Source organism: Eumetopias jubatus, unplaced genomic scaffold (assembly GCF_037043125.1).
Source record: "Eumetopias jubatus isolate StellerSeaLion01/CBP00866 unplaced genomic scaffold, mEumJub1_p1.0 scaffold_14, whole genome shotgun sequence".
NCBI classification, from domain to species: Eukaryota; Metazoa; Chordata; class Mammalia; order Carnivora; family Otariidae; genus Eumetopias; species Eumetopias jubatus.
This window is the reverse complement of record NW_028274820.1, coordinates 57557681-57582669: the sequence shown is the minus strand read 5'-3', so window position 1 is coordinate 57582669 and position 24989 is coordinate 57557681. Positions and strand designations below refer to the sequence as shown.

At 40.0% G+C, this 24989-nt stretch overlaps 1 protein-coding gene across 1 annotated transcript; it reads right to left on the bottom strand.

Moving 5' to 3' along the window:
* Window positions 1-17928: 17928 nt before the first annotated feature.
* On the bottom strand, window positions 17929-24027 carry NPY (neuropeptide Y). Its single transcript, XM_028119370.2, has 3 exons — window positions 23831-24027; window positions 19869-19949; window positions 17929-17953 (listed from the first exon to the last, which is right to left on the bottom strand). The coding sequence occupies exons 1-3, from the start codon at window positions 24016-24018 to the stop codon at window positions 17929-17931; spliced, it is 294 nt and encodes a 97-aa protein (XP_027975171.1). The 5' UTR covers window positions 24019-24027.
* Between the last annotated feature and the right edge of the window lie 962 nt (window positions 24028-24989).

Below are 24989 nucleotides of genomic sequence, written 5' to 3'. Positions count from 1 at the left end.
AATGTTGTCTAACTAATATCTAGATTGTATTTTATTTTATTCTTTTTTACTATTATGAAGCAGGAACTTTATCTTATCAATTGTCATAAAACCATTCAATGAATGGTTCTTTTCCTTGCTGATATGAAATGCCATCCTTGTCATATAACAACTTCCCATACATCCATGGCTGGGTTTCCTTTAGGCTTTATCGGTATCATTGATCAGTTGGTCTTTTCCTGCATAAATACCACACTCTTCATTTCTTTAGTTTCATACATTTTTTCCCTATAGTTTTATAATTTAAGTTTTTATGTTTGGTAAGACAAGTCCTTACTTGTCCCTCTTCAAAAAGATTTTTTATATTTTGTTTTCTCTTTCAGATGAATTTTAGAATCTGCTTATAAAGGTCTCAGTGGGGTTTATTATCAGTATTTCATGGACTGTAATTTAGAAGAGAATTGAAATCTTTACAAATTCTAGGATGTTGACCATTTCCTCACAGCTTTACCCACCTACATCAAATATTATCATTTTTTCACCAGTGCCAATTGATAGATAATAATGGTGTTTCCTTCCAATCATTAATAACAGATAAAAGCAGGTTTTTTAGCTTATTATTACTTTTCCTCAGTTTTTTTTTTCTTACTGTATGTTAAGATAAGGTATTACTCTATAACTGATAGAGGCAGAGACAGGATTTTACTAGCTCACCAGTAGTGCAGATTCCTATGCTGTAGAAAACATTTTTAACAACTGGTCAACTGAAAAGACATTGATCCCTAAAAATAAGATCTTCAGCAAACATCCTCCCTATTGACTCAACATTGCTGCTCCAAAACGCTCCACCATTTCCTGTTGCTTAAATAAATTTTTAGTCAGCTACATGCTGAGTGAGCAAGTTACAAATATTCCTCTTCATGCAGGCAATGCCCACAAAGGGCAGCAGATGCAGCCTCATTCCAGTTCCTTCCCCGCACTCATAATAATTAGCCCATCTTCCCAGCTCCCTTGTGTTCACCCGAGGCACTGGCAGGGCAGGAATTGGATTCTCAGGTTGGATTCCCTTATATGCAGCCTCTTAGATGGGGATTTGCAGGCAGGAAGTTCCTTTGGGCATGCTCTTGTGATTGGACTGAGGGAGAAACTGAACTATCAGTCACAGAAGAAACCTGTCCGCTGGTCCTACCCAGAGCTCTGGAGCTGGAATGGCCCTTCAGAACTGTCCCAAATTAGGGCAAGGGGCCTGGGTCCTTTATACCTCTGCAGTGAGTAGTTGTGTACGGGGCTACCCCAAAGAGAGGACATGACCTTGGGCAAAAAAGTTCTCAGCTGAGGGCAATTCCCATTGAGAGACTCAGCCAAGCGCCTACACTTGCCAAGCCCCCTAGCGCCTAAGGAAGTTGAGCGCCTCCCTCCGGAAGGTGGGACCTGGGCAGAACAGCCCAGCATCCACTACAGAGCTACAGGGAGTTCCTGACTTTTCCTCTTATCTCCCAGCTTTCTATGAGCTGAGAACTCAAATACCTTTCAGGTACACTGCTCAGCTTTGGTATTTAACCTTTCACACAAAACTCTCATGTCATACGCAGGTAACATTTCATTCCTTCACGCACAACCCAGAATCACAAGCCAAGTATCAGGGAGAAACAACTCCAGATTTATGTTTTTACTACAGTTCCAAAACTGTATTATTCATAGAAGTAAGAAAAAAATATTCAATTTTTTTTTTAAGAAAACCTTACATTGTCGATGAACGAGCCTTATGCCCTGTTCCCTTGGCACTTTTTACATACATTATATGAAAAAAACTGTACAGATTACAAGGACATTTTACAATGAATCAAAAATTGATTGTGAAATTACTCATGTGGTCTTCGATAATAACAGCATCAATAATAATTGTGACCATCATTTGTATGGTGCTTCAGTATTTATAAAGTGCTTTCATATCACCAACTTGCTGAGTGTCAGGCAAGACAGGGATTGTTATGAAGAATGTGAGGCTCAGAGAGGTGAGCTGGCCCATGCCTCTGCCGGAGCCTGCCACAGCCGGAGGATGCCGGATGCCACAGTCTGATTGTCTCTAGAGCCCTCCTCCCTCCCCTCCACTTACTCTTTCCTCTCCTCCCCAGCTCCAGCCCACCCTCACCTGGTCCAGGCTCTGTGCTCTTTCCTTGTTGATACACACAAAGCGCCCACACTCCCCAACCAGGATCTTCCCTCTTGGGAAGGACCCGGGCCCTGCTTTACCTTTCTCTATTTATCTTTACTAAAACCTGCTCTTAGCCGGCTGTCCCTGGGAAAGGGACTCATAAACTATTTCGTACCAAGCTATTAATGCCATCAATGATGAATAAAAGGCCTTTTAAACCCACCCCAGGTATATATATTATCTGCATTTTAACAGCATCATATTGTGTTGGAATATGAAAGAGGTTAATGAGGAAGAGGTTTTGGAGAGGGCCTTCCCAGCTGCCTATCCCCACCCCATTCATGTTGTTTTACTGCTCTGTTGATGAGGCATTAATCACATAGAGCACTGGACTCGAAGTCAAAAGAATTGGATTTGAGCCCCTGTTCTTGGGTAGATACTTAACTTTGCTGGCCTCCACCTCCCCACCTCTTAAAAGTGAGAAGATTGATGTTTCACTTTGCAGGGTGACTGGAGGGACGAATGGCACAAAAATCTCACTGTTAGAGCAGTTTGTCAAAACTATAGCTAGAGAAACTTGCAGTGGGGATGGTCCAAGGATGCTGCCAAGAACTCTTTGCCCCATAGATCTCACATCACCGGCGAGCAGGGCCCCGGAAGTTCCCCTGGTACATGGGAGCTGCCCCACAGAACTGGTGTCTGCCACCAGCTGATACTGGTGACTGGCTCTTCCCTGTCTGTCCAGCTGTCATTATGTGTTTTACTTCAGCTTATCCTCAAATATGTGACAGGGATATCACTGAAATACCTCCTGAGGCATTTCTACTCTCAGTGATCCATCTTTTAAATGCAGTCCCTTCTGTCATTAATGCTGTTTTACGGCTCTAGGGAAGGGGAGGGTGAGTACTTCCCAGAACAAAGAAGATAAAGGGGGGTGGGGTAGTGACATAGGAGCATCAGACAGGAAGGGCAAGCAGAGGACCTCTGCAAGGGAAAGAGCAAAATGTAGATGAGGTGAGACTAGAGTCCAGACACTACTGTTCTTTAGGGTTAACTCAGTGTGTATGGCGGGGGGGGGGGGGGGGGAAGGAGGGAGGTTAAGAATATAAGAAGCTCAGAAAACAATATGGTGAATGGTAACTGCGTCCTGAAGGAGTACAATGAGGTTGCTGTAGGGAAACTGCTTATACTTGTGAAGTAAAAGTGACATTCTACATCATTAACATTGTATTTTCTAAGATTGGGATTTGCCAGAATGTGACAGGGGTCGGGGGGGGGGGGGCTGCTTTTCTTATCTATAGTAAAGAAATTTATCTCAGACGTATAAAAAAAAGGTAGTAGGGGTGGGAATTTCTTTATTCCACCCTACTAGAACTAAATTTCCTTGAAGGGTATCATTCCCATTAATGGTGAGTAGAATTAAACTTGCCAATTAAACGTAATTCAATCTTTTCTGCATTTTAAGTAGATAATCAATTCAAATTTTGAACTCCATATCTGGACTGGTTCTCTCCTTCAAAGGTTCCTCTTCACCCTTCCAAGATATAATCTTTTTAAATCTTTTGGGAGATTTTATTTACTTATTTGAGAGAGATTGAGAGCACAAGTGGGAAGAGGGGCAGAGGGAGAGGAAGAAGCAGATTCCCCGCTGAGCAGGGAGCCTGATGCGGGGCTCGATCCCAGGACCCCGGAATCATGACCCGAGCTGAAGGCAGATGCTTAACCAATTGAACCACCCAGGTGCCCCTTCCAAGATATAATCCAAGTGCAAGGAGAAGCCTGGTGTTGAAATAAGGACTAAGGACTCTTGGCCCAACTGCCATCCTTCTCTGGGGACTTTTCCTGGCCTCCAAGGAAGCTGTCGTTTATGTTAAGGGTCTGCATCTTTATTAACCTTTTTTTTTTTTTTTTTTTTTTAAACCACTGCTGTCATTTATGTCCAGGGGCCTCCAAGGAAGTTGTCATTTATGTCCACTGTTGAAGTGTTCTTGGCTGGAATAACTTGTGACTCTTCTCTCATGGTGGCCCAAGCATAGTGGGTCCCATCTGACTGAGCCTTCAGTTGCTGCTGATCTTCTGATTTGATAATTCCCAACAAGTTCATGATTTCTAAAGCCCCTTCTAACTCTTGAAATCTGTGGAATTCTGACGTGGTTTTTGTCAGTGTGAAGGAATGGGCAGGAAAGTGGCTATCTTCTCCATGTACCACCCCCCTTCACCCATTAACAGCTGAGATGTGGGAGAATAAAGGCCACCTCAAGGGGAAACATGCCGCAGTTACACATGGGTTTCTACAAAAATGTCATTACTCTTTAAAAACATGAGATTCAAAAGGAGTGTAAAGCAATGACCCCATTCAGATCTTCCAGAAACAGTGGCAGATGACTGACCGTGTTAGAGCAATCCCATAATCTGAGACTCAAAGATTGAATCACCAGTGTGTTGGGGGCTGTGAGTGAGTTAGGGACAAGATAGGGTCTGCATCTTTATTAACCTTTTTTTTTCCCAATTGTATCCTTAGGAACTCCAGATTTCTAAAGGCCAGATTGGTCATGCATCTAAATTAGCTGCTGAAACCCCTATTAACCACCTCTAATTAATGATATGACATTACAAACCTATTCCCTTTGTCTTGGTGGAGGAAGGAAACTACAATTTCTTGAACACTCACTAACTGCCAGGTATATCATGCATCCCTCATTTAATTCTAGTGGTTAGGCAAGATTGGTATTATTATTCAGTTTTAGAAGCCAAAACTAGCAGAGACAGAGATTGTGTCTTGTGAAGGTAGTAAGGGATGGAGCAAGAATAAAGCAAATAATATGCAGTACCTAGTCTTTCCTTTATTCCATACTTCTATGGCAGGAGCTGATTTTCTCACTACTCTGTGGTGTCCTTAACTATTTGTGGTGCCAGTTTATATGTACCTTCCTTTCACTTTGATGGCAACCTTCCTGATACACTAGTTTAAATATATTTGTATAATTCTCTCACTTATATGCCAAGGGATGGCTGCCATTTTGAACACACATAAAACAGCAATGAGCAGAGAATTAACAACTGCAAGATCCAGGTCAGTAAAAATCAAGTACTAAGATGATGCAGACAAACTAGAAATGATGAATATAATGTATAATTTTTTCAAAATGCAAAACAGAGCTCACAAATAAGGGAGAGGGATGACCTAGTTACCAGAAATGAGAAATAAAACCTAAAAAGCAAAGGTCTGAGCAACCGTGTGTATGCTTCATCCTCTTGAAGATTATGTTAGGAATAAGCTAAAGTAACTTAGGAGCTTTGGTTTCAGTGCCTACATGAAGGCAGTAGACTAGGCCTTAGCCCAAGTGAAATAAGGAGGTGGGACTGAGATTTCAGCATTAAAGCAGGACTCTCAAACAGCTATTTATTGCAGATATAACAAATAATGAAAGGATGGACTACAATAAAACTATGGCTATTGGCTTATCTTGTCTGCCCATGCCTAGGCTCTGAATGGGAAAAAAAAAGTCTCTACAAAACTAACCCTAAATTGTACATCATATGGGTTGGAAAGTTAGATTTATAATCTCAATAATCCAGGAAACACTAAACTAAGAAATTAACATAAAATGGTTGGTAATTCCCTTGGGGCACCTGGCAGGTACAAACACAAAACTCCTCAATCCAAGTTGTAGGAAGTTTCTATGGGAAGTCAAATAAAAAGAAAAGTGAGAGTAAGAGAATCTGACACTCTGAGGCAGTAGAGCCTCAAGGAATTAAAATACAAACCAACAATCTAAAACAATATATAACACAGATAAGTTTAAAATCATTAGAAACATAAAAGTGAATCATAGGATTCACTTTTGAATCATGAATCATGAAAACATAGGAAAATTCAAAATAAGATAAAAATTGTAAAGATAATAATTAATAAACTAGTTATTAAAATTAAAGCTCAGTGATGGGTTAAGCAAAAGATTAGACTTGCTGCAGAGAAAGTTAGAAATTAAAAGGCAGATTTGAAAAAATTATTCAGAATATAGCATAGGTAAATAAATAGATGGGAAATAGGAGAGAAATTTAAAAATTTAGAACAGAGAATGAGAAAGATTATCCAATAAAACTTCAAGGACAAAAGAAAAGAGAAAATAAGGAAGAGGAAACATTTAAAGAGATAATGTCTGTGAGTTAATAAAAGACATAAATTCTTACATTTAAAAACACCAAAAACCCTAAAGACTCTACCAGAAAAACTATTAGAAGTTATAAATGAATTCGGTAAAGTTGCAGTATACAAAATTAATACAGAGAAATCAGTGACATTTCTATATACTAATAATGAAGTACAAGAAAGAGAAATTAAGAAAACAATTCCATTTATAATTACACAAAAAAAGAATAAAATACCTAGAAATAAATTTAACCAAGGAGGTGAGAAACCTATACTCTGAAACTATAAAATACTGATGAAAGAAATTAAAGATGACACAAACAAATGGAAAAATATTCTGTGCTCATGGAGTGGAAGAACCAATACTGTGAACATGTTCACACTACCCAACGCAATCTACAGGTTCAGTGCAATCCCTATCAAAATACCAACAGCATTTTTTACAGAACTAGAACAAATAATCCTAAAATTTGTATGGAACCATAAAAGACCCTGAATTGCCAAAGCAATCTTGAGAAAGAAGAACTAAGCTGGAGGTATCATAATCTCAGATCTCAAGATATACTACAAATTTACAGTAATCAAAACAGTATGACAGTGGTACAAACATAGACATATAGATCAATGGAAGGGAATAGAGAATCCAGAAATAAACTCATGCTTATATGGTCAATTAATCTATGGCAAAGGAGGCAAGAATATACAATGGGGAAAAGACAGTCTTTTTAATAAATGATGATGGGAAAACTGGACAGCTACATGCAAAAGAATGAAACTAGACCATTTTCTTACACCATACACAATAATAAACTCAAAATGGATTAAAGACCTAAATGTGAGACCTGAAACCATAAAACTCCTATAAGAAAATATACACAGTAATTTCTTTGACATCAGCCTTAGCAACATTTGTCTAGGTATGTCTCCTCAGGCAATTGAAACAAAAGTAAAAATAAACTATTGAGACTACATCAAAATAAAAAAAACTTTTACACAGTGAAGGAAACCATCAACAAAACAAAAGAGCAACCTATGAATGGGAGAAGATATTTGCAAATGATATATCTGATAAAGGGTTAATATCCAAAATATATAAAGGACTTATACAACTCAATACCAAAAAAAAAAACCCACAAAAAACAAAAAACAAATAATCTGATTAAAAATGGGCAGAGGACCTGAAGAGACATTTTTCCAAAGAAGACATACAGGGGCGCCTGGGTGGTTCAGTTGTTAAGTGTCTGCCTTTGGCTCAGGTCATGATCCCAGGATCCTGGGATCAAGCCCCACATTGGGCTCCCTGCTCAGCGGGAGGCCCGCTTCTCCCTCTCTCACTCCCCCTGCTTGTGTTCCCTCTCTTGCTGTCTCTCTCTGTCCAATAAATAGAATCTTTTAAAAAATTTTTTTAAAAATTCAAAGAAGACAGAAGATTGCCAACAGACACATGAAATGACGCTCATATCACTCATCATCAGGGAAATGCAAATCAAAATCACAATGAGATATCACCTCACACCTGTCAGAATGCTAGAATCAAAGAGATAAGAAATAATAAGTATTGGCAAGATGTGGAGAAAAGGAACCTTCATGTACTATTGGTGGGAATGTACATTGGTACAGTCACTGCGGAAAACAGTTTGGAGGTTCTTCAAAAAATTAAAAGTAGAAATACCATATGATCCAGTAATTCCACTACTGAATATTTACCCCCCAAAAAAACCAAAACACTAATTTAAAAAGATAAATGCACCTCTATGTTTATTCCAGCATTATTTACAATAGCCAAATTATGGAAGCAACCCAAGTATCCACTGATGAATGGATAAAGACAACGTGGCACGTATATCCAATGGAGTATTACTCAGCTATAAAAAAGAATGAAATCTTGCCATTTGCAACAACACAGATGGACGTAAAGGGTATTATGCTAAGTGAAAGAAGCCAGGAAAGGACAAATACCATATGATTTCACTTACATGTGGAAATCTAAAAAACAACAAATGAACAAACAAACAAAAAAGCAGAAACAGACCTGTAAATACAGAGAATAAACTGACGTTTGCCAAAAGGAAGGGGATGGGGATGGGCAAAATGGGTGAAAGGGAGTGGGAGACACAGGCTTGCAGTTATGGAATGACTTAAGTCATGGGGATGAAAGATACAGCATAGGGAATATAGTCAATGGTATTGTAATAGCCTTATATGGTGACGGGTGGTAGCTACACTTATAATGACCATAGCATAACATATAGACTTGGTGAATCACTATGTTGTACACCTGAAACTAATGTAACATAGAGTGTCAACTATACTCCAATAAAAATAAAAAGTGAAAAAGCTGAAACTTAATAAAAAATAAAAACACAATAAATCCTTAAAAGAATAAATTTTTTAAAAATCCTACATTTTAACACACCATTTGGAAATTTCAGACAACATTGACAAATCCTTAAAAACAACCATAGGGGAAAAAAATAGATTACCTACAGAAGCAAACCAGTTTCAGTGACTAGAGACTTCTAAGGATCAACAATGGAGGTTGTTGGTCAACGGAATACCAGCTTCAGAGTGTTGCAAAAAAAAGTAGATAAATAATGGAAGGTGTAGAATACTATATCTGGCTAAAGTGCCATTCAAGACTAAAGGTGAAATAAATTTTCAGAAGCAGACTGAAAGAATTTATCATTTCAAGACCCTATCAACTGAACCCAGAAAGAAAAAAATACATTGAAAGCAGAAGTGAACAAAAAATTATTAAATATGGGTAAATATAAATAACCACTGACCATATAGAGGAATGGAAATATTAATGTCTAGCTTGGGAGTACAAACCAACAAAATGGTTAGAGAGGGTTATTGGAATTAAACTCATTCTAATGTCCTTATTTCATTCAGAAGAAGGATTAAAAATATAATATGCAAACTAGTGGAGGAAAAAAAGAGGAGTAAGGAAACTAGATTTATTCCATAGAAGGCAAGAAACAGGAAAAAAGAAATAAAGAAAAACATTGCAAACAGAACCAAAATAATACAGTAGAAATAAATCTAAATATATCAATAATCATGGTAAATACAAACAGTCTAAACTAGCTAGTTAAAAGAGCTTACTACTTACTTAAAAAAAAAAAACAACCTATATTTTGTCACAAGAAATACAGCTAGTGACTTGGAGAACTTAATGGCTCAGAAAGGTTGAAGATAAATGGGTGAAAGAAGATAGGTGAACATTAATTTTTTGCTAGAGTACAAACACATTTTTACGAAAAAAAAACGCGTTTGGGGAATAAAGATGTGTTACTACATAATGATAAAAGAATCATGTCTTTTCTGACACCAAAGTCTATCTTAGCAGCTCTCCATGCTGCCTATCCCTCATGACCATTGTGATCACAGGTAACAAATAGCCGATGACAATCCTACTGACAGAAAGATGATTTTAAATCCCCATAGATAGTCAAACTGGCCTGAGCTAGAGTTCCAGCCACCGCTTACCAGCTTTGTTGCTTTATTTCATTTCACCTTTCTGTGCCTCCGGGTCCTCATCTGTGAAATGTGGCTAGCCATACTTGCCTCTCATGGTTTGTATGAGGATTAGCATAATTAAAGGAAATAGACGGCCAGTTTATACTAACTTCTCAACAGATGCTAGCTCCCTCATACCCTATTTCTTATCACAAAAAGCAAAACCTGAAAAACATAACTTCAGAAGGCAAATTGCTATTTAGGATTTCAAGTTGAAATCATTTTTCTTATAAAGAGTTAATTATCCATGAAATTAAATATTTATGCATTCACAGAATCAATGTATTTATAATGTTAGAATATGAAAGTGGCTGGTCTAGAAATTACAAGACTTTCTTAATGTCTTCATAGCTGATGTTTTTCTACCGTGGGAATATTATAAAATTACCTTTTACAATTATCTAAAGAGAATAGTGTTCTGTAAAGTCAATTAGGAAAATAGCATGCAGTCGAACAGTTCCATTCAGGTGTGTAAGTGCTGATGGTTGGTTTAGATGCTCACCTGTAAGTAGTTCAGCACTTGGAGCATATTTTCTATTAAAACAAGACCACAAATGGTTAATTGTTTCCCAGGTGGGGTGACCAACTGTCCTGGATGGCCTGAGACCAAAGGGCTTCCCAAAATACAGGACTTTTAGTGCTAAACCTGGGAAAGTCCTGGGAAGCCCAGAATTTTTGGTCATGCTACCAGGCCAGCACCCTAAATCTGATCTGCCTGCATCAGTCACAGTTGCTGGAACCCTTCATGAGGACCCTGCTCTGCCAGCTGCCAGTTTCTCCTGTTAGTGGGCACAGCATTTGACCTCTGACAGTCATCTGAGGCCCCAGATGCTGAAACTACTCTGGGGTCCATGTGTGGGAGACAAAAGAACTGTGTCCTCTTATACTTCGTCACTTAGACCTCAGCGCAGCCTGTTCTATGCCAAGAATACCACTTCTTCCAAAAACACAGTGCTTTTAGCTTTGTGTACTCTTCTCACATTGCTACCCAAAAAGAGTCTCTCATTTTCAGGGTGGAGATAGGAGCGTTAAGAGAGGATCAGATGCCATCTTATCCTCTCTCTGGTCTTTATGGTCTCATCCTACCTCCCATTTGTATCAACTCAGACAATCGATGTCACTGAGAGGACAATCGATGCTCAGTCTGAGAGGGATGGCCATTCACTATGTCCCCAGACAGCCACCTCAGAATTCTACTTGGAGCTTGCCTAAGTACCTGCACACACTTTCTTCTAGGAATATAACGTAGCTAATAATGACCTTGAGATCTGCAAAAGAGCAGCCTATTGAATAACTGCCATTCACCAGGTCCACTTCAAATGACACTCCTACTACCTACACATTCTAGTGGAAATGAGTTCAGCCTCCCCTGTTCCCCCATAGCAATTACTTTCTGGTCCTATTTAAACCTCAATCATGATCTGTCTCGTATTAGAGTCACTTAAGCATGTGTCTATCTCCTTCATAAATTCTCAGGTCTTTAAGAGCAGAGAAACTATCCCACTCACTCTTAGAACTGAGCAGAGTACCTGTCACAGAGAGACTATTCAGTGAATGTTTCGGGAATTGATAACATCCTTGGGACTCTAGAAACTCATCAGAGATCAGCTGGTTCTACTGTGACTTGGTCAATAATTCAGTCTGTTAGAAGGAATGACTATATTAAATATGTTCTGCCAACATTGCTTATTCTTGCATTAAAATTTACAGACCAGTTAATTTATTAGATCCCTATGATTTGAAAAGACCTGGCAGTGATAGAAAAAATGTGGGAATCAGAATAAATAAAATTCAAACTTTCATTGAAAAGTCATTTGAATGATGCTGTTCCCTCCAGTAGATAACAACTCAACAGGAAGGTGTTACTTAGGAAAAAAGGGTAAAATGTGATTTTTATATTCTACTCAAAGGCTCTCATTTCAACTTTAAATTGCCTCATAATACAATAGCAGCCAAATCAATGAACAAAGTCAAATTTCAAGTAAATACAATGAATAAATCAAGTTTCAAACTCAATTAACTTCTGGGAAAACAAAGACTCCTAAAATCAGGAATGGATTGAGAATTAAAGGAATCTGTGTCTTATAAAAAAATTTTTTTTAAATGCCCAAATCCTTTACAAGTTTAAATATCAAAATTGCTTAAAGACAAAAATAGTTGTAAGATGCACCCTACATTAGAGTTAATAATACACATAATCTGCTAATACAACATACTAATAATCTTTCAATACATTAGCAATGTAAGTGGTAACAATTCGCAAAAGCGCCAAAATTATCATTAGCTCAAAGCCAGTGAAAAATTATTCATTGCCCAAAAGGTTTCAGAGAGTTTTGGTACTACAATATCCAAGGCTGAAAAAAAAGTTCTTTATGATCTTGACAGTAAAGGTAATCCAAGGTGAATCAAACCTCTGAGATGTCAGGAAAGAAGAGCCTATTCAACCAGTACCTTTAAGGGCACCAGGAAGCTATGTTTAAATAAACTCCTTCTCTTTTGTCAAGACCCTGCTATAAATGGTACCTGCTATAAATGATCACAAGGAATCCTTTGTGCTTGTTCACCAAACATTGCATTTGCTGTGGCTCCTCTGGGATCACTCCCAGGCATCCCCATCAGCTCCAGACAGAACTGGCTTTCACTGAGCACCTACTACGTGTCAGGCAATAAGATAAGTACCATCACACACAATCACCCCAGTCCCACAATTGCAAAGCGTTTCAATCCTGCAGCATTAGAACAAGTTTAAATTGGTGGCTATCACTTAGCACACTAAACTATGAGCCCAGATGACACATACGATTAATTATATGTTATTCCACTCCAATTTTTTAAAAAAGGAAAAGATTCTGTGTGATTTCACACTGTACTAAATTTTCTAAAAGGCAATCATTTAGTTGTAACAATATCATAATCCTTCTACCCATGAACCACAATAAAAGAATATTCCACAGAACCATCTCATTCAAAAGGCAATTTTCCTTTATGGTGATAGAAAAGGTATTTGTTTAGTTCTGAGCATTATAACTGATCCCAATGTTCTACAAGGAGGAGAAAAAAAATATTTTTTTCTGTTGCCTCAGAGTGGTAAGTAACCATCTAAACATAATCCATGTGTATTGGAAAGCAAGAGGGAACAATGAACTGCCATCATATTTGCTTTCAGCAAGGCCATCAAGCCTGCATGTGGGCCTAGCTCTGTATAGTGCATCAGGCATCTTTACTTAGCAGAAAGCACTGTACCACAGCGTGCAAATCCTAATCCAGGGCTGATTTTTCGTGCCCTTTGTATCTGCTCCTCTGTCCTGACATCCAGACCGGGGGAAGAGGCTAGTAGATACTAAGAAAGTCAAAATGTTGCGAAAGAAATAGTGAGTCCTTTCCTTCCTGAATTAGGGAGTTTGAGCCAACCCTATAGTATTTATTCTCTGAATTTACAAATTTGTTAATTAGATCATAGTTAAGACATCTCAGGCTGAGAAGTCCAGTCCTAATTTGGTTGAATGAAGAATATTATGAGAGGCACCAGTCTGCCCCTGGAGCCAGTCTATGGAAAAGCAGGTGGGATTGGAAAAAGGGAGAAATGCCGGAGAGAAGAAAGCTGGAGACGGGACTTGCTTTCATCCCAAATGGGATCTTTCCTTCAGAACAGTAACCCAGTGGTCCAGGCCTAGCATGTCGTCAAATTCAAAGTATAGGCATCAAGATTAATTAAAAAGCACTCAAAGTATATAAATTTCTCTCTCATACCTGCTTTTCTTCTACTCTTATCTTGCATTTCTCGTCTGGCAGTGGGTACGCCTGCTTTGAACCTCAGCTCAAGTGTCTGTAGCTCCAGGAAGTTTGGCCTGCTTCCTCCACTCTCCCCAACCTTGGGCAGGAGCCCCTTCATGGCTCCTGTAACATCTCCTGCCCACTTCTTGTTAGAGAGGGAGGAGATATCTCTGCCCCTGAAATGGGAAATAACGGCTGTGAGGGGCCCCTTCCTCTATTCTCATCCCTACGCCCCTTTGCTTGATGGAATCTGATGGATTCATTAACCACAGTGCACTGTGGGCAAGGACACTGTGTCTGAAGTAATTTGCATTTAGCGATGTCCCTCCTTCCATCTACTGCTAGATGTGGCAGGCTGGCTCTTCTTGTCTATGCACCTGTTGGGCTAAGTGGATCTGAGCATCTGCCCCACAGACCTTACTATTCCTGTCATGCTGCACCAGGAGGCTGAGATGTTGACGGGGTACAGGGGTACTTTAGAAGCTCAGGCCTTAGCCAGAGGCCCTGATTCAGCTTAGGGCAACCCTGCATTTGGCCTCATTGGATACTTGCCCATCTGACACTTTGCTACCATTTTGGCAGTTGATTCTTATATCTACAGTTCCTTTGTCAGGGAAAATGCAAAGGGAAGCATGATAAGTGGGTAGGTTCTAGCACCTAACTATATCCCAAACCTCTAACAATCCTATCTTTGCACTTCCAATAATACACTGTAAATATCTGCCTCCCTCATTAGATGGTAAATTCCTCAAAAAACTATTATTGATCTTGTTATCCCCAGTGCTTAGTACAATGTCCGATACATAGTAGGTACTCAAAAACTGTTGAGTGGATGAATGAACGTATGAATGAGTTTGGCCATTCTTGGACCTACTTCATTGACCCAACTCCTGGCCACCCTGCCTCTGTTCCTATAAGGTAGTCCCCTGACCATTCCCTACACAAACTCAGGCTGACCCACCTGTGTTCACCCAGCTCAACATCCTCATTCTCTTTTAAGCTTTTTCCAGCTAATTCTGTCCACACTCATTTCCTTTTCTAAATGCCTTTTGCACAATTTAGTACTTTGCTATTCTCAATTTGTTTTAAGTATGCTAGAGTTACGTTCTTGACTAGTCTGTGTCGACTGCTGTCGACTGACTTCTTCCATGAAACATCATCAGGAGGGCAAAGTTGGCAAATAGAGGAACTGCTATCTAGTCTCCCTACCTTGAATTAGGTGGGGAAAGTCAGTTACTTTCCCTAGGCCTCAGTTTCCTCTTCTATGAAAATGGAGGAATCATCTGAGTACGTCATGGCATTGTAAGCAACAAAGTAAAAAATACAATGGCATCTGTAAAAATCTTATGCATAATTTATACCTCTTAGAATGTAGAACCAAGTTTGGATCAGCAGAGACCTCAATAATTGCTTGGAGATTTACTAGATAATGATGATGTTGCTTACAGGCATCTCATTTTAATGAAGGTTCAGTTGTTCTTAGTAACTCTAGTAAGGATTATTATTACTTGCAATGACAGATGGGTGATCTGGTACATTTACTCTTATTCCAAGGAGGGTCAGGTGGCTGAAAATGTTTGAAAAATATTACTAGAGAATCTCCTGGAATGTAGTTTTGCAGTTTATAAATGTTTACCACTATTGTATTTCTTAAAGTGAATTCTTGTTTATTAGCAATATCTTAGTCTATTTGGGCTGCTATAGCAAATTACCATAGATGAGTGGCTTAAAAACAACAGAAATTTATTGCTCACAGTTCTGGAGGCTGGGAAGTCCAAGATCAAGGCACCAGTAGACCTGGTGTCTGCTGAGGGCCTACCTCCTGGTTCATAGACAACCATATCTTCACTGTGTCCTCACATGATGGAAGGGATAACGGAGCTCTCTGGAGTCCCTTTTAAAAAGGACACTTAATCCCATTCATGAGAGCTTCACTCTCGTGACCTAATCAACCCCCCTAAAGACCCTACCTCCAAATGCCATCACTTTGGGGATTAGGATTTCAACATATAAATCTGAAAGGATACAAACATTCAGTCTCCAGCAAGGGAGTTATAATCCAACACGAGAATTATCAAAAACTTCATCCTTATCCATTCCCCTACTATTACTTACTTGTAACATTATCTTAACTTGAATTCTGATCTCAGTATAAACTTATGTGGAAAGTCGGGTAGGATTTATGATCCCATCTCATGAGTGAGAACTCAGAAATTTAGTAAATTTGAAGGTCCGATGGCCTGGAAGCCGCTGCCTCAGACCACAGGGCTCGCGTGGTGTGAGGCTTCAGGCCTCTTTCTAGTAAGATGAGGTGAAGACGTGAGATACCAAGGCCTGATTTACAGGTAAAATATAGACTGTCTAATATTTAGCCTTTGGGGCACTTACATTTGGTAGGATAAGAGGTTTAAACTTTTGTTTTAAAATGAAATTCCCAGGTCATTTTTCAAGGGTTTATATACCTCCTTCCTATTTGCTCTGCTCCGTGAAACCGAGAGTTCTGTAATTGGTGATGAATATTCAGATTACCTGTGCTGCCAAATGAATCTTTCAGTCAACTTGTTTTGCATCATATTAATTTCAGTAAAGAAAATCTCCAAATATACTAGGTTAGTAAAGAACTTTTGATGTTATGTGATAAGAAATGGTGACTTACTCAACATTTTAAGATTACAAAAACACTTTACATATTGGTGCAGTAGTCCCCTACCTCCCCCCACCCCCGCCTGCCTTTATCCAGGTGGAGGGGAGGATACATTCCAGGACCCCCAGTGGATGCCTGAAACCGTGGAGAGTACCAAACCCTACAGAGACCGTTTTATCCTATACATACGTAAGTATAATAAAGTTTCATTCATAAGGTAGGCACAGTAAGAAATTAATAAAAATGACTAATAATGAAATAGAACACTGATAATATACCGTAATAAAAGTTATGTGAACGTGACCTCTCTCTCTCTAAATATTTTACTATGCTCTACTCACCCTTATTCTTCTTGCGAGATGGGAGATGATAAAACGCCTACGGGATGAGATGAAGTGAGGGAAATGACGTGGGCGCTGTGACGTAAAGTTAGGCTACTAGTGACCGTCTGATGATTCGTCAGAAGGAGGAGCATCTCCTTCCAGACAGCAATGGTCCGCAGGTAATCGAAACTGCGGAAGGCGAAACTGCAGATAAGGATATTTAGTTCAAAGCCCAAAGAAACAAAAATAAGGACAAATTTAGGAAAATCGCAGAGCGCTTTCATTGAAGGGAATTATGTTTTGTAGTGTCACTGACTTCAGTGGCTGAAGAAACAGAATTCATTATATACAGAGAATATTTTATATACTCTAAGATTCCGTAAGATGGGATGTATATGGGAGTTGTGTAATCAATTTTAAAACAGCACCTAAAAATATTTTTTACAGGGAGATTCAAAGTACAAATATAGGAGGAGACCCATTTTCTTTGCTTTAGAAATTACATGTAAGAATCTAATAACATAAATTTAAAACTAAGCCCATGCGTAGGTACATGAAGGAGGGGGAAAGTTTAATAACCTTTAGCAGAATTAATTAACATACCCCATGTTGTGTGAAAAGGTAGTCATTCTTACTCAGTGCATTTCTGTTTAGGACTCAAATTCTAAGTGTAGTGGCCCCAAAAAATGTATGGATCTAAGCTGTCTGATATGATAGCTGCTAGAAACATGTGACTATTGAAATTAAAACCCAGTAAAATTTAAAACTCAGCTCCTCATTTGCACTTGCTACATGCACATGCTCAAAGCCACACATGGCTAGTGGCTACTATATTAAAGGACATCTTGCAGAAAGTTCTATTAGACAGCAGTCCTTTCTGCTAATAGTATAGGTTAACAAGGTTAACAGGGATTTCATGTGCATGTGGGGGAAAGTTCAGCCAATTATTCCAAATTAGCATGCACTTGCTCCAAGTTTCTAAATACTTCTATTGTTACACACACACACACACACACACACACACACAGAGCTGAATCTTGATCATCATAAATCATCATATCTTTATATTTTCCATAGTCACTGTTTTAATATTGGTGAAGCAAACTTTGAACCTGCTACTCGAGGGAGATTGTGATGTAATGAATACCTTAAAATAATTCTCACTATTGCACCCACAGACTTTTTCATTGAGGAACATAACATTTTTGAATGCTTGGTACTTTATTTAAACACACATATATACAAGGATGACAAAGGGAAACTCTGCAGAGTTGAACACAGTGGCTGCATGCATTGAGAGGATCGGCAGACTCTAGTTTTACAGGATGAAATTCGGGTTGAAAATAGGTAAAGACTGGAGAGCGAGTTTCATTTCCCATCACCACATAGAAGGGTCTTCCAGCCTGTCAAACACAAGAAGGAAAGCATGTGAGAGAAGCTTCCCAACTTCCTGGGAGGCTTTCAAAATTGAGACATTCAGTTCTGAACCGAAAGATGATCAGGAACTATTGAAAAGGCCCCTGTTGGCACTCTAAACAGGAGGTCATGTAGAATATCAGAGCAGAAGACAGTGGCGTAATATGCAGAAACCCAGCTGAGTAGCTTTCACTCATGTTCACAGGAGTCTCAGGCAAATCTCAGAGTACTGAAAAGGCTCTGTATTTATCAAAGGAACCGAAGAACTCTGCAATATTTCTAAAGATCAAAACTACAGGAATCACACAAAATGGTAACAAGAAAGTTATTGTTACACAACTCTGAATATGCTTCTTTTGTTTTCCTGCAAGGCTTTTTATGTAGTAAGATGCTATTTTTATAAAAAACCCTTTTTAATAAAATAGCTTTCACAGGCAACTTCAAGGCTGTCAACTTTGGCCTCCTCCTAACTGCACATGATTGAGACTGTCCATTAGGGTCCAATTAACTCTATTCCACGCACCAACTGTGAGACTTCAAGCCACAAAACAAACAGTAGCAGCAAGGTTGTTAAGTCTGGATGGTTCTTTTTCTTACCGAAAGTACATAAGATCTACCCTAAACTTTTTACCACAATAAACATCACATGCATGTCAATGAAAGCTTAAGGGCATCTGTGTTTAGTATTAAAAATAACCTTTATGAATTTCCCACCTGCTTCCCTTGCATTTGCTGTTTAAATCTGGGTTGATACCTCCAGATACAAGAGTACTGGAGCTTTATTCCAAGTCCAAATAGTTGTTTCCTTCAGAGAAAACAAACCTGACAACTCTAGACCTGTACCTTGGCCCTGGCTGGCCATTTCACAAGACAACAGAGAGATGGTTGGGGCGGGGGAGTAAGTGGCTCAGCAGGTCACCCCTCTGTTCTCTGGGGAGAACCCCAATGAAGAGTGACATGCCAGTCATGCTCACTGAGCAAGTGTTCTAGTGACCTCTTCTGGGGAACCTGGTTCTTGACATTGTCAAGCTCTGGGTTTAAGGCAGACAAGCTCCCACAGAAATGGATGAACTACGTGCCCCTTGATCTTGCTCAGGGCAGAGGCAGGAGGGATAGGACAGAACAGCCAGGAAGTTATGAAAATGGAGGAGGGTCGGGCTGCTTTCCAGCAGCACTCATTGCTCATTGTCCACAGTGTTTCACACCAGCTGTTGGTAGGCACCTCTTCCCAAGACTAGGCCACACTCCCAGAAAGCCTCCAAGGTCACAGACAAGTCCCTAAGAATATTATGTCCTTAACATTCATTCCATGAATGCAATAAATTATTATGTGATATTGAGCTTAAAATATGTCAAAAAGTAAACAATAGCTGCCTCCCACGTCTCCCCTCCCCCCTGCCCTGCCACCAAGATTTATCTACAGCTTCATGTAAAATGAGGAAGACTAGAGCAAGACCCATGAGTGACATATGCAGGACATCTAGACACTCCAAATACCATATGAAAACTAAAGATTATCCCCGCCAAAGATGGACTATTGGTCATTTCAATGTAGAGATGAGGACTTACTCTACATTCTCTCAATTCTAACCCAGTTAGAAATTCTATATAGAGTCTTTTCTAAGGTAAAAGTCACTTATGTTAAAAATTTTCAAAGAAGCACCAAATAATCTGGGGTAGAAAATGATACCCCACAGAAGTTTAGAGATTTGCAAATTATTACATGAAAACAAAGGTCCTCACTGCCCTGTGACCCATCTCCATTTCTGCCCAAATACTACCTGGTCTGGAAGACCCATTCCAATGTCCCCACCCACCCCTACCCCAGGCAGCCCTCTGGGATTTCCCTCTCCTGTGCCATCTTGAGCTCTGCAACAATGTCCCCATACAAGTCTTTCATACCTAGTTCTGGGAACATTTTCTGTGCTTTCTCTCATCAAGAGGTCTGAAATCAGTGTCTCGGGGCTAGATCGTTTTCCATACCTAAAAAAAAAAAAAAAAAGAAGAAGAAGAAAAAGAAAAGTTCTTAAAGCAAATTTGAAATAGTCATAAAAAGGAAAAATATTTTTTAAAAAAAGGAAGATAGTGTCCCACGTGGTTGATCATCTGTTAACAAGTAATCTGGGTATATGAAACAGACATTATCAGAAATATCATTTTGAATTATAAATAATTTTGCTTAAATAATAATTTACCAGAATATTTGAACCAATCAAAATTCCTAGTCAAATTCTTGCCTTTTTATACTACCACAAACAGTACATAGACTTTTATAACTGACAGGAAATAAAAATACATTACAGTATGATTTTAAATGTTTCCATAATTAGTAAATTGGCTATAGTCCTGATGATACACAGCAGTTTAAACCTTAACAAAGAGACCAGATGATATTTCAGGAACAGCCCTGGGAAAAAAATCAGCAGACAGAAGTTCTAGACCCACCTGTGTCTTCAAATCTCAGTTTTCTCATTTGTAAAAATAAAATCATAACTCATGCTTAAATTGGAGTCTTTGTGGAAATCCAATGCGAGCCATAATGTTTTGAAAGTGACAGAGTAAAACACAAATGAAGATATTGCTGTTGAAATGCACTCGTTCTTACAGAAAACAACAAACCTTGATCCTGTATTTCCCATATTTGTTTGGGGTACCAAAAGCTAAAAACCTTCTCTCATGCTGTGATTTTAATCTGCCCCGTAAATATAAAGGAATCTCACAGATCGTGGAAAGACCATGAAATGTTACTGGTCTTTTTTCTCCTGGAGCAGTATATGGATCTAGGACTATATGTGAATGCAAGGGTGGTATATGCTAATTTCTTCAGGTGAGTGAGTACATGGGTCTTTGCCTATCTGTCTGTCTCTCACTGCTAAAGGATCTGACAAGTCTATACCAAGATATATTTTTCCCTTTCTCAGAAAAGGCCTTGTATACCAGAAGCCATATTGTTCACAAATGAAAAACTAGCCTGGATGGATTGATTAGCTACCAGGTAAAACAGCAAAACAAAGCCATCAGAGGGTATATCTATCAAGTACAATTAAATCTAAATTTTGGGGGAAGATTTCCTATTATTTCTCCTTTGCTGGGACTTAAGGAAGCAAAAACGAACAAACTGCTCCCCCCACCCCCATCATTTGTAAGATTTCCTCAACATTTTCTGGAGTTGTGATATCAAACTATAGACTGCTGCTTATACCTATTTATTCTGTTCATCAGTTAATTTTATTAATCTTAAAACTCTTGAGCAACTTCAATTCATTTATCTTCACCATGCTCCAGTGAATAGAACTGGCTAATAGTTTCTCCAATTTACTAATAAAGAACCTAAATCTAGAATAGCAGGATTTGCAGTCCTAAAGTGGCACACAGGACAGCAACGTTCATTTTTCTTCCTTCTCTACTTAATTCTGGATTATCCTTCTTCTCTACCATGCTTTAACTGGCAAAGATGAAGTCTCTAGGGAAAAAAATTTTCAAACCTGGCTTCAATTAGTATCAACTGGGAAGCTTTTAAAACCTCTGTAAAGTCCAGGTCCCACCCCCGAGGCTCTGATTTAACTGGTCAGGGATGAAGCCCAGCACTAGTATATTTTGAAAGCTCCCCAGGTGATTCCTATGTGTGACCAGGATGGAGAAAGGCTAATCTAGCGCTGGGTTTCTCAATCTTGGCACTATATATGACATTTGGGGCTGGAAAATTCTTTGTTGCAGGGGGCTGTCCTAGGCATCATAGGATGTTTAGAGTATAAAGTCAGCACCAGTTGAGAACCACTGATTTAGGGAACTGTAAAAGCCACACGTGGTAGATTCATGCTCTAGAATAAACGATGCAGCTTTCAGAAGCAATGGACCGGGAGCATATAGCTTAAAAACTGCGTAGAAAAAGGGAACAAAGAGAATGTTATCAGACTACCATTTGTGCCAAATAAAAACATGTTCACAAATAACACCGTAATTTTCAAAAATACAACCAGGTGGGGATTGGGTGTGTGAGATGGGAAGGCAATGAGAGTACGGAATGGAGACAATGGGTGCAGATGACAAACCTCTCATGGTTTCTAAGAAGGAATTTATGTGAAGATGAGACAGAAAACTCTGGTTCAGAATCAATGCATTCCCACCTAACCTGAATCTCTTCCCATGAAACTCAAGTCCCTTCCCTTTATTTTTTCCTCATCAAAGATGGAGATCACACTGGATGCTGATGGTAGTGACAATGTCCGCGGGAAATCAGTGGGAGTGCTCCAGTTTCATCACCCCTAAAAAGAAAAGCCTTCCTAAAATGTTCTTAGATTCATGACCTGTAAAATGGAGATAATTATATTCACTTCAAAGCTTTGAGGTGAAGACAGAATGAAATAATGCCTAGGGAAACATTTTGAAATGCTAAAGCTTTCATACAATAGTAAAGCTTTATAGCAATCATCTTTGCAGAAATAAGTTCTACTGTGTTATAACTGACAAACTAAATAACCAACAAAGCTTTTCCTAGATAAACAACAAAATTAATATTTTTTATTTGAACAAGTTCTTTTCTCTGGTCTATACTACAGCATAAGCAAGTATTTGAAGCATTTAACTTTCTGAGAAGTCTACTAGGATATAAAACATCATTGCTTTTTCCTAATTAAAATGAACCGACTTCAACGTTCACAAACCAATACTATTTAATTCCAGCATTTTATGTATTTGATTCTATGTAAACTGGGACTTTTTCAGAAGTTTTTTAGGATGTCATACCCCTTTTTGATGAAACAGGGAAAAAATTTTATTTAAGAAATATAAATTCTCCCCACTTTGAATCCTTCCCAACTATTCCCTGACTTGTAAACAGTAACAAGTATGGTAAAAACAAAAATAACACTTTACAAAATACAATTTAGACATGTTAGCATTAATGTTTTTAAAGGGCTCACCCTTTTTAGCTTATCAAGGTCATTTGATACCAGTAATTAAAATAAGATATTGAATGACTTAGAACTAAGATGAACCAATTTTGGGAACAAATTTTAAATCCTATATTATAGTTAGAATGTGATTTTTTTTTTGCTTTATATTTGATGTTGAGAGTGAAAACATGACATTTAATTTTAGCTTTCTGAGGATTCAGAATAAAGTTTACAATTTCTCAAATTCCATTTAATCCCTGGGTTTATCCCAGGGTGACTAGTTTCTCCTTAACAAAGCACTAAGTGGGCACTTCCTTCTCAAAATTCACCTACTAGAAGATGGGAAGAGTCTGCATTTTAGATCAACTGTTTTCATGCTAAATCTTTATTAGCATCAAGATTTTTAAGTAAAGGGCTGAGACTGGAAAAAAAAATCACTGTACAGAAGAAAAGAAACTAGCTCCATTTGTCTTATCCTAAATACTGTCATTCAATTTTGCTCTGGGCAGCTTGGAAAATCTGGCAGTGTCTTTGGCAACCCAGCTGTTTCCTGGTTGGTGGTGGTGGTTGTAGTTTCTCAACACTCAGCTCATTCTTCTCCCTACAGCACTTACCCCAGCACTCCTGACCTGTTTTTTTTTGGGGGGGGGTCCTTTCCCATCCAGGTTTCCAAACAGTCCCCCAACTGCTCTAAGAACAAAAAAGAGCAGGGAGTGAGTGGGAGAAGATGGACAGCCACACAGCCTAAGGAGCCTAAATCTGGGGGGTCACGATTTTGTAACTATAGTTGCAGAGGGAAAGTGTTCAGTGCCCTACCCAATTATTCACTGAGAACTGAGTATGTGTCTGATACTGTGCTGCCCAGGAATACAAGCAAGAAAAAAAACTGGTCTCAGTCTTCTGAGATCCCCAGGATCTCCGGTTGTGGGACAGGGCGCTCCGGGAGTCGGTCCCGAGGAGCCCACCCACCTCTGCCTGGTGATGAGGTTGATGTAGTGCCGCAGCGCTGAATAGTATCTGGCCATGTCCTCCGCCGGCGCGTCCTCTCCGGGGTTGTCTGGCTTGGAGGGGTACGCCTCAGCCAGCGCGCCCAGGCACACAAGCAGGGACAGGGCGAGGGTCAGTCCGGAGAGCCCCAGTCGCTTGCTACCCAGCATCTGCGGGCACAGAAGGCGCAGCGGAGAAGAGTGGGGATGGAAAGGACACACGCCTCGAACCTCCCTCCCTTGTCTCCCTCCCCACTATCACTCGCGACCCCTCAATCCGCGCTCAACCCAGTCCCTTAGAGGAAGCGGAGCAGCACTCCGCTTACTAACGGCAACACCTGCCCTGGCCGGATCCCTCTGTTCCACCCGAAAAGTCCGCGCAAATTCCGTCCAAGTCGCTGGACGCAAGAGTCGCGCGCAACGAGAGGCGCGGGACTGGGGGCCAGCGCCAGCCGGCGCCAGTTTAGATACTTTAAAAACAGATGTAGAAGTTGCTCCCCGTAGGTTAAGGAATTGTCACCTTCCTACCCTTTTCCCCAAATCGCCGTCGGAGGGGAAAAGTTTCTTCTCTAATGCTTGTGGTCTGTCTTGCTGCAAGAGATAGATAGTTATGGCTGAGATTCCTTCGGGGTGACAATTTGGGAGAGAGAGGAGAGAACTGCCCTCCGGGCAGTAGTCTCAGTTCGGATCCCAAGGATCCGGGAAGGTGATCCCTCACTCAGCGGGAGCTGCCAGGGAAACCTCCATCCAGGCAGGGACCCCCGAGGAAACTGCCACCTGCCCGGGGTTGGGGTCGCGTCTCCCTCCAAGTCCTCCAAAAGATAACCCAGAGGGACCGCGCAGCCGGGAGGGTATGGGAGCAGGGCGGAGGTGCAGTCGGAAAGGACCAGAAGGAGAAAGTGGAATTTAGTCTCCAAGATCGGACGCCGCGCGTCGGGGCAGGAGAGGACAGAGCGCGGCGCGCAGGGGTTGGGAAGCCGGGCGCGACCCTCCCGGGGCCCCAGAGCTCCCCCGAGGGTGAGCCGGCGCCGTCCCCCCGCTCCCGCCCCAAGCCGAGTGGGTCGTGGCACTCACGGTGGCGGGCGAGCGGGCGGGCGTGGCGGGGCGGCGAGCGCTCTGCAGTCAGGTGCGCCTCTCCGAGG

Excerpts from the sequence above, each read along its gene's own strand:
- NPY (XM_028119370.2), bottom strand. The coding sequence starts at position 24,018 with ATGCTGGGTAGCAAGCGACTGGGGCTCTCCGGACTGACCCTCGCCCTG. Across the intron at positions 19,950-23,830 it reads AACCTCATCACCAGGCAGAG|GTATGGAAAACGATCTAGCC; the intron begins GTGGGTGGGCTC and ends TTTTTTTTTTAG. Across the intron at positions 17,954-19,868 it reads GAAAATGTTCCCAGAACTAG|GCTGGAAGACCCTTCTATGT; the intron begins GTATGAAAGACT and ends TGTGTTTGACAG.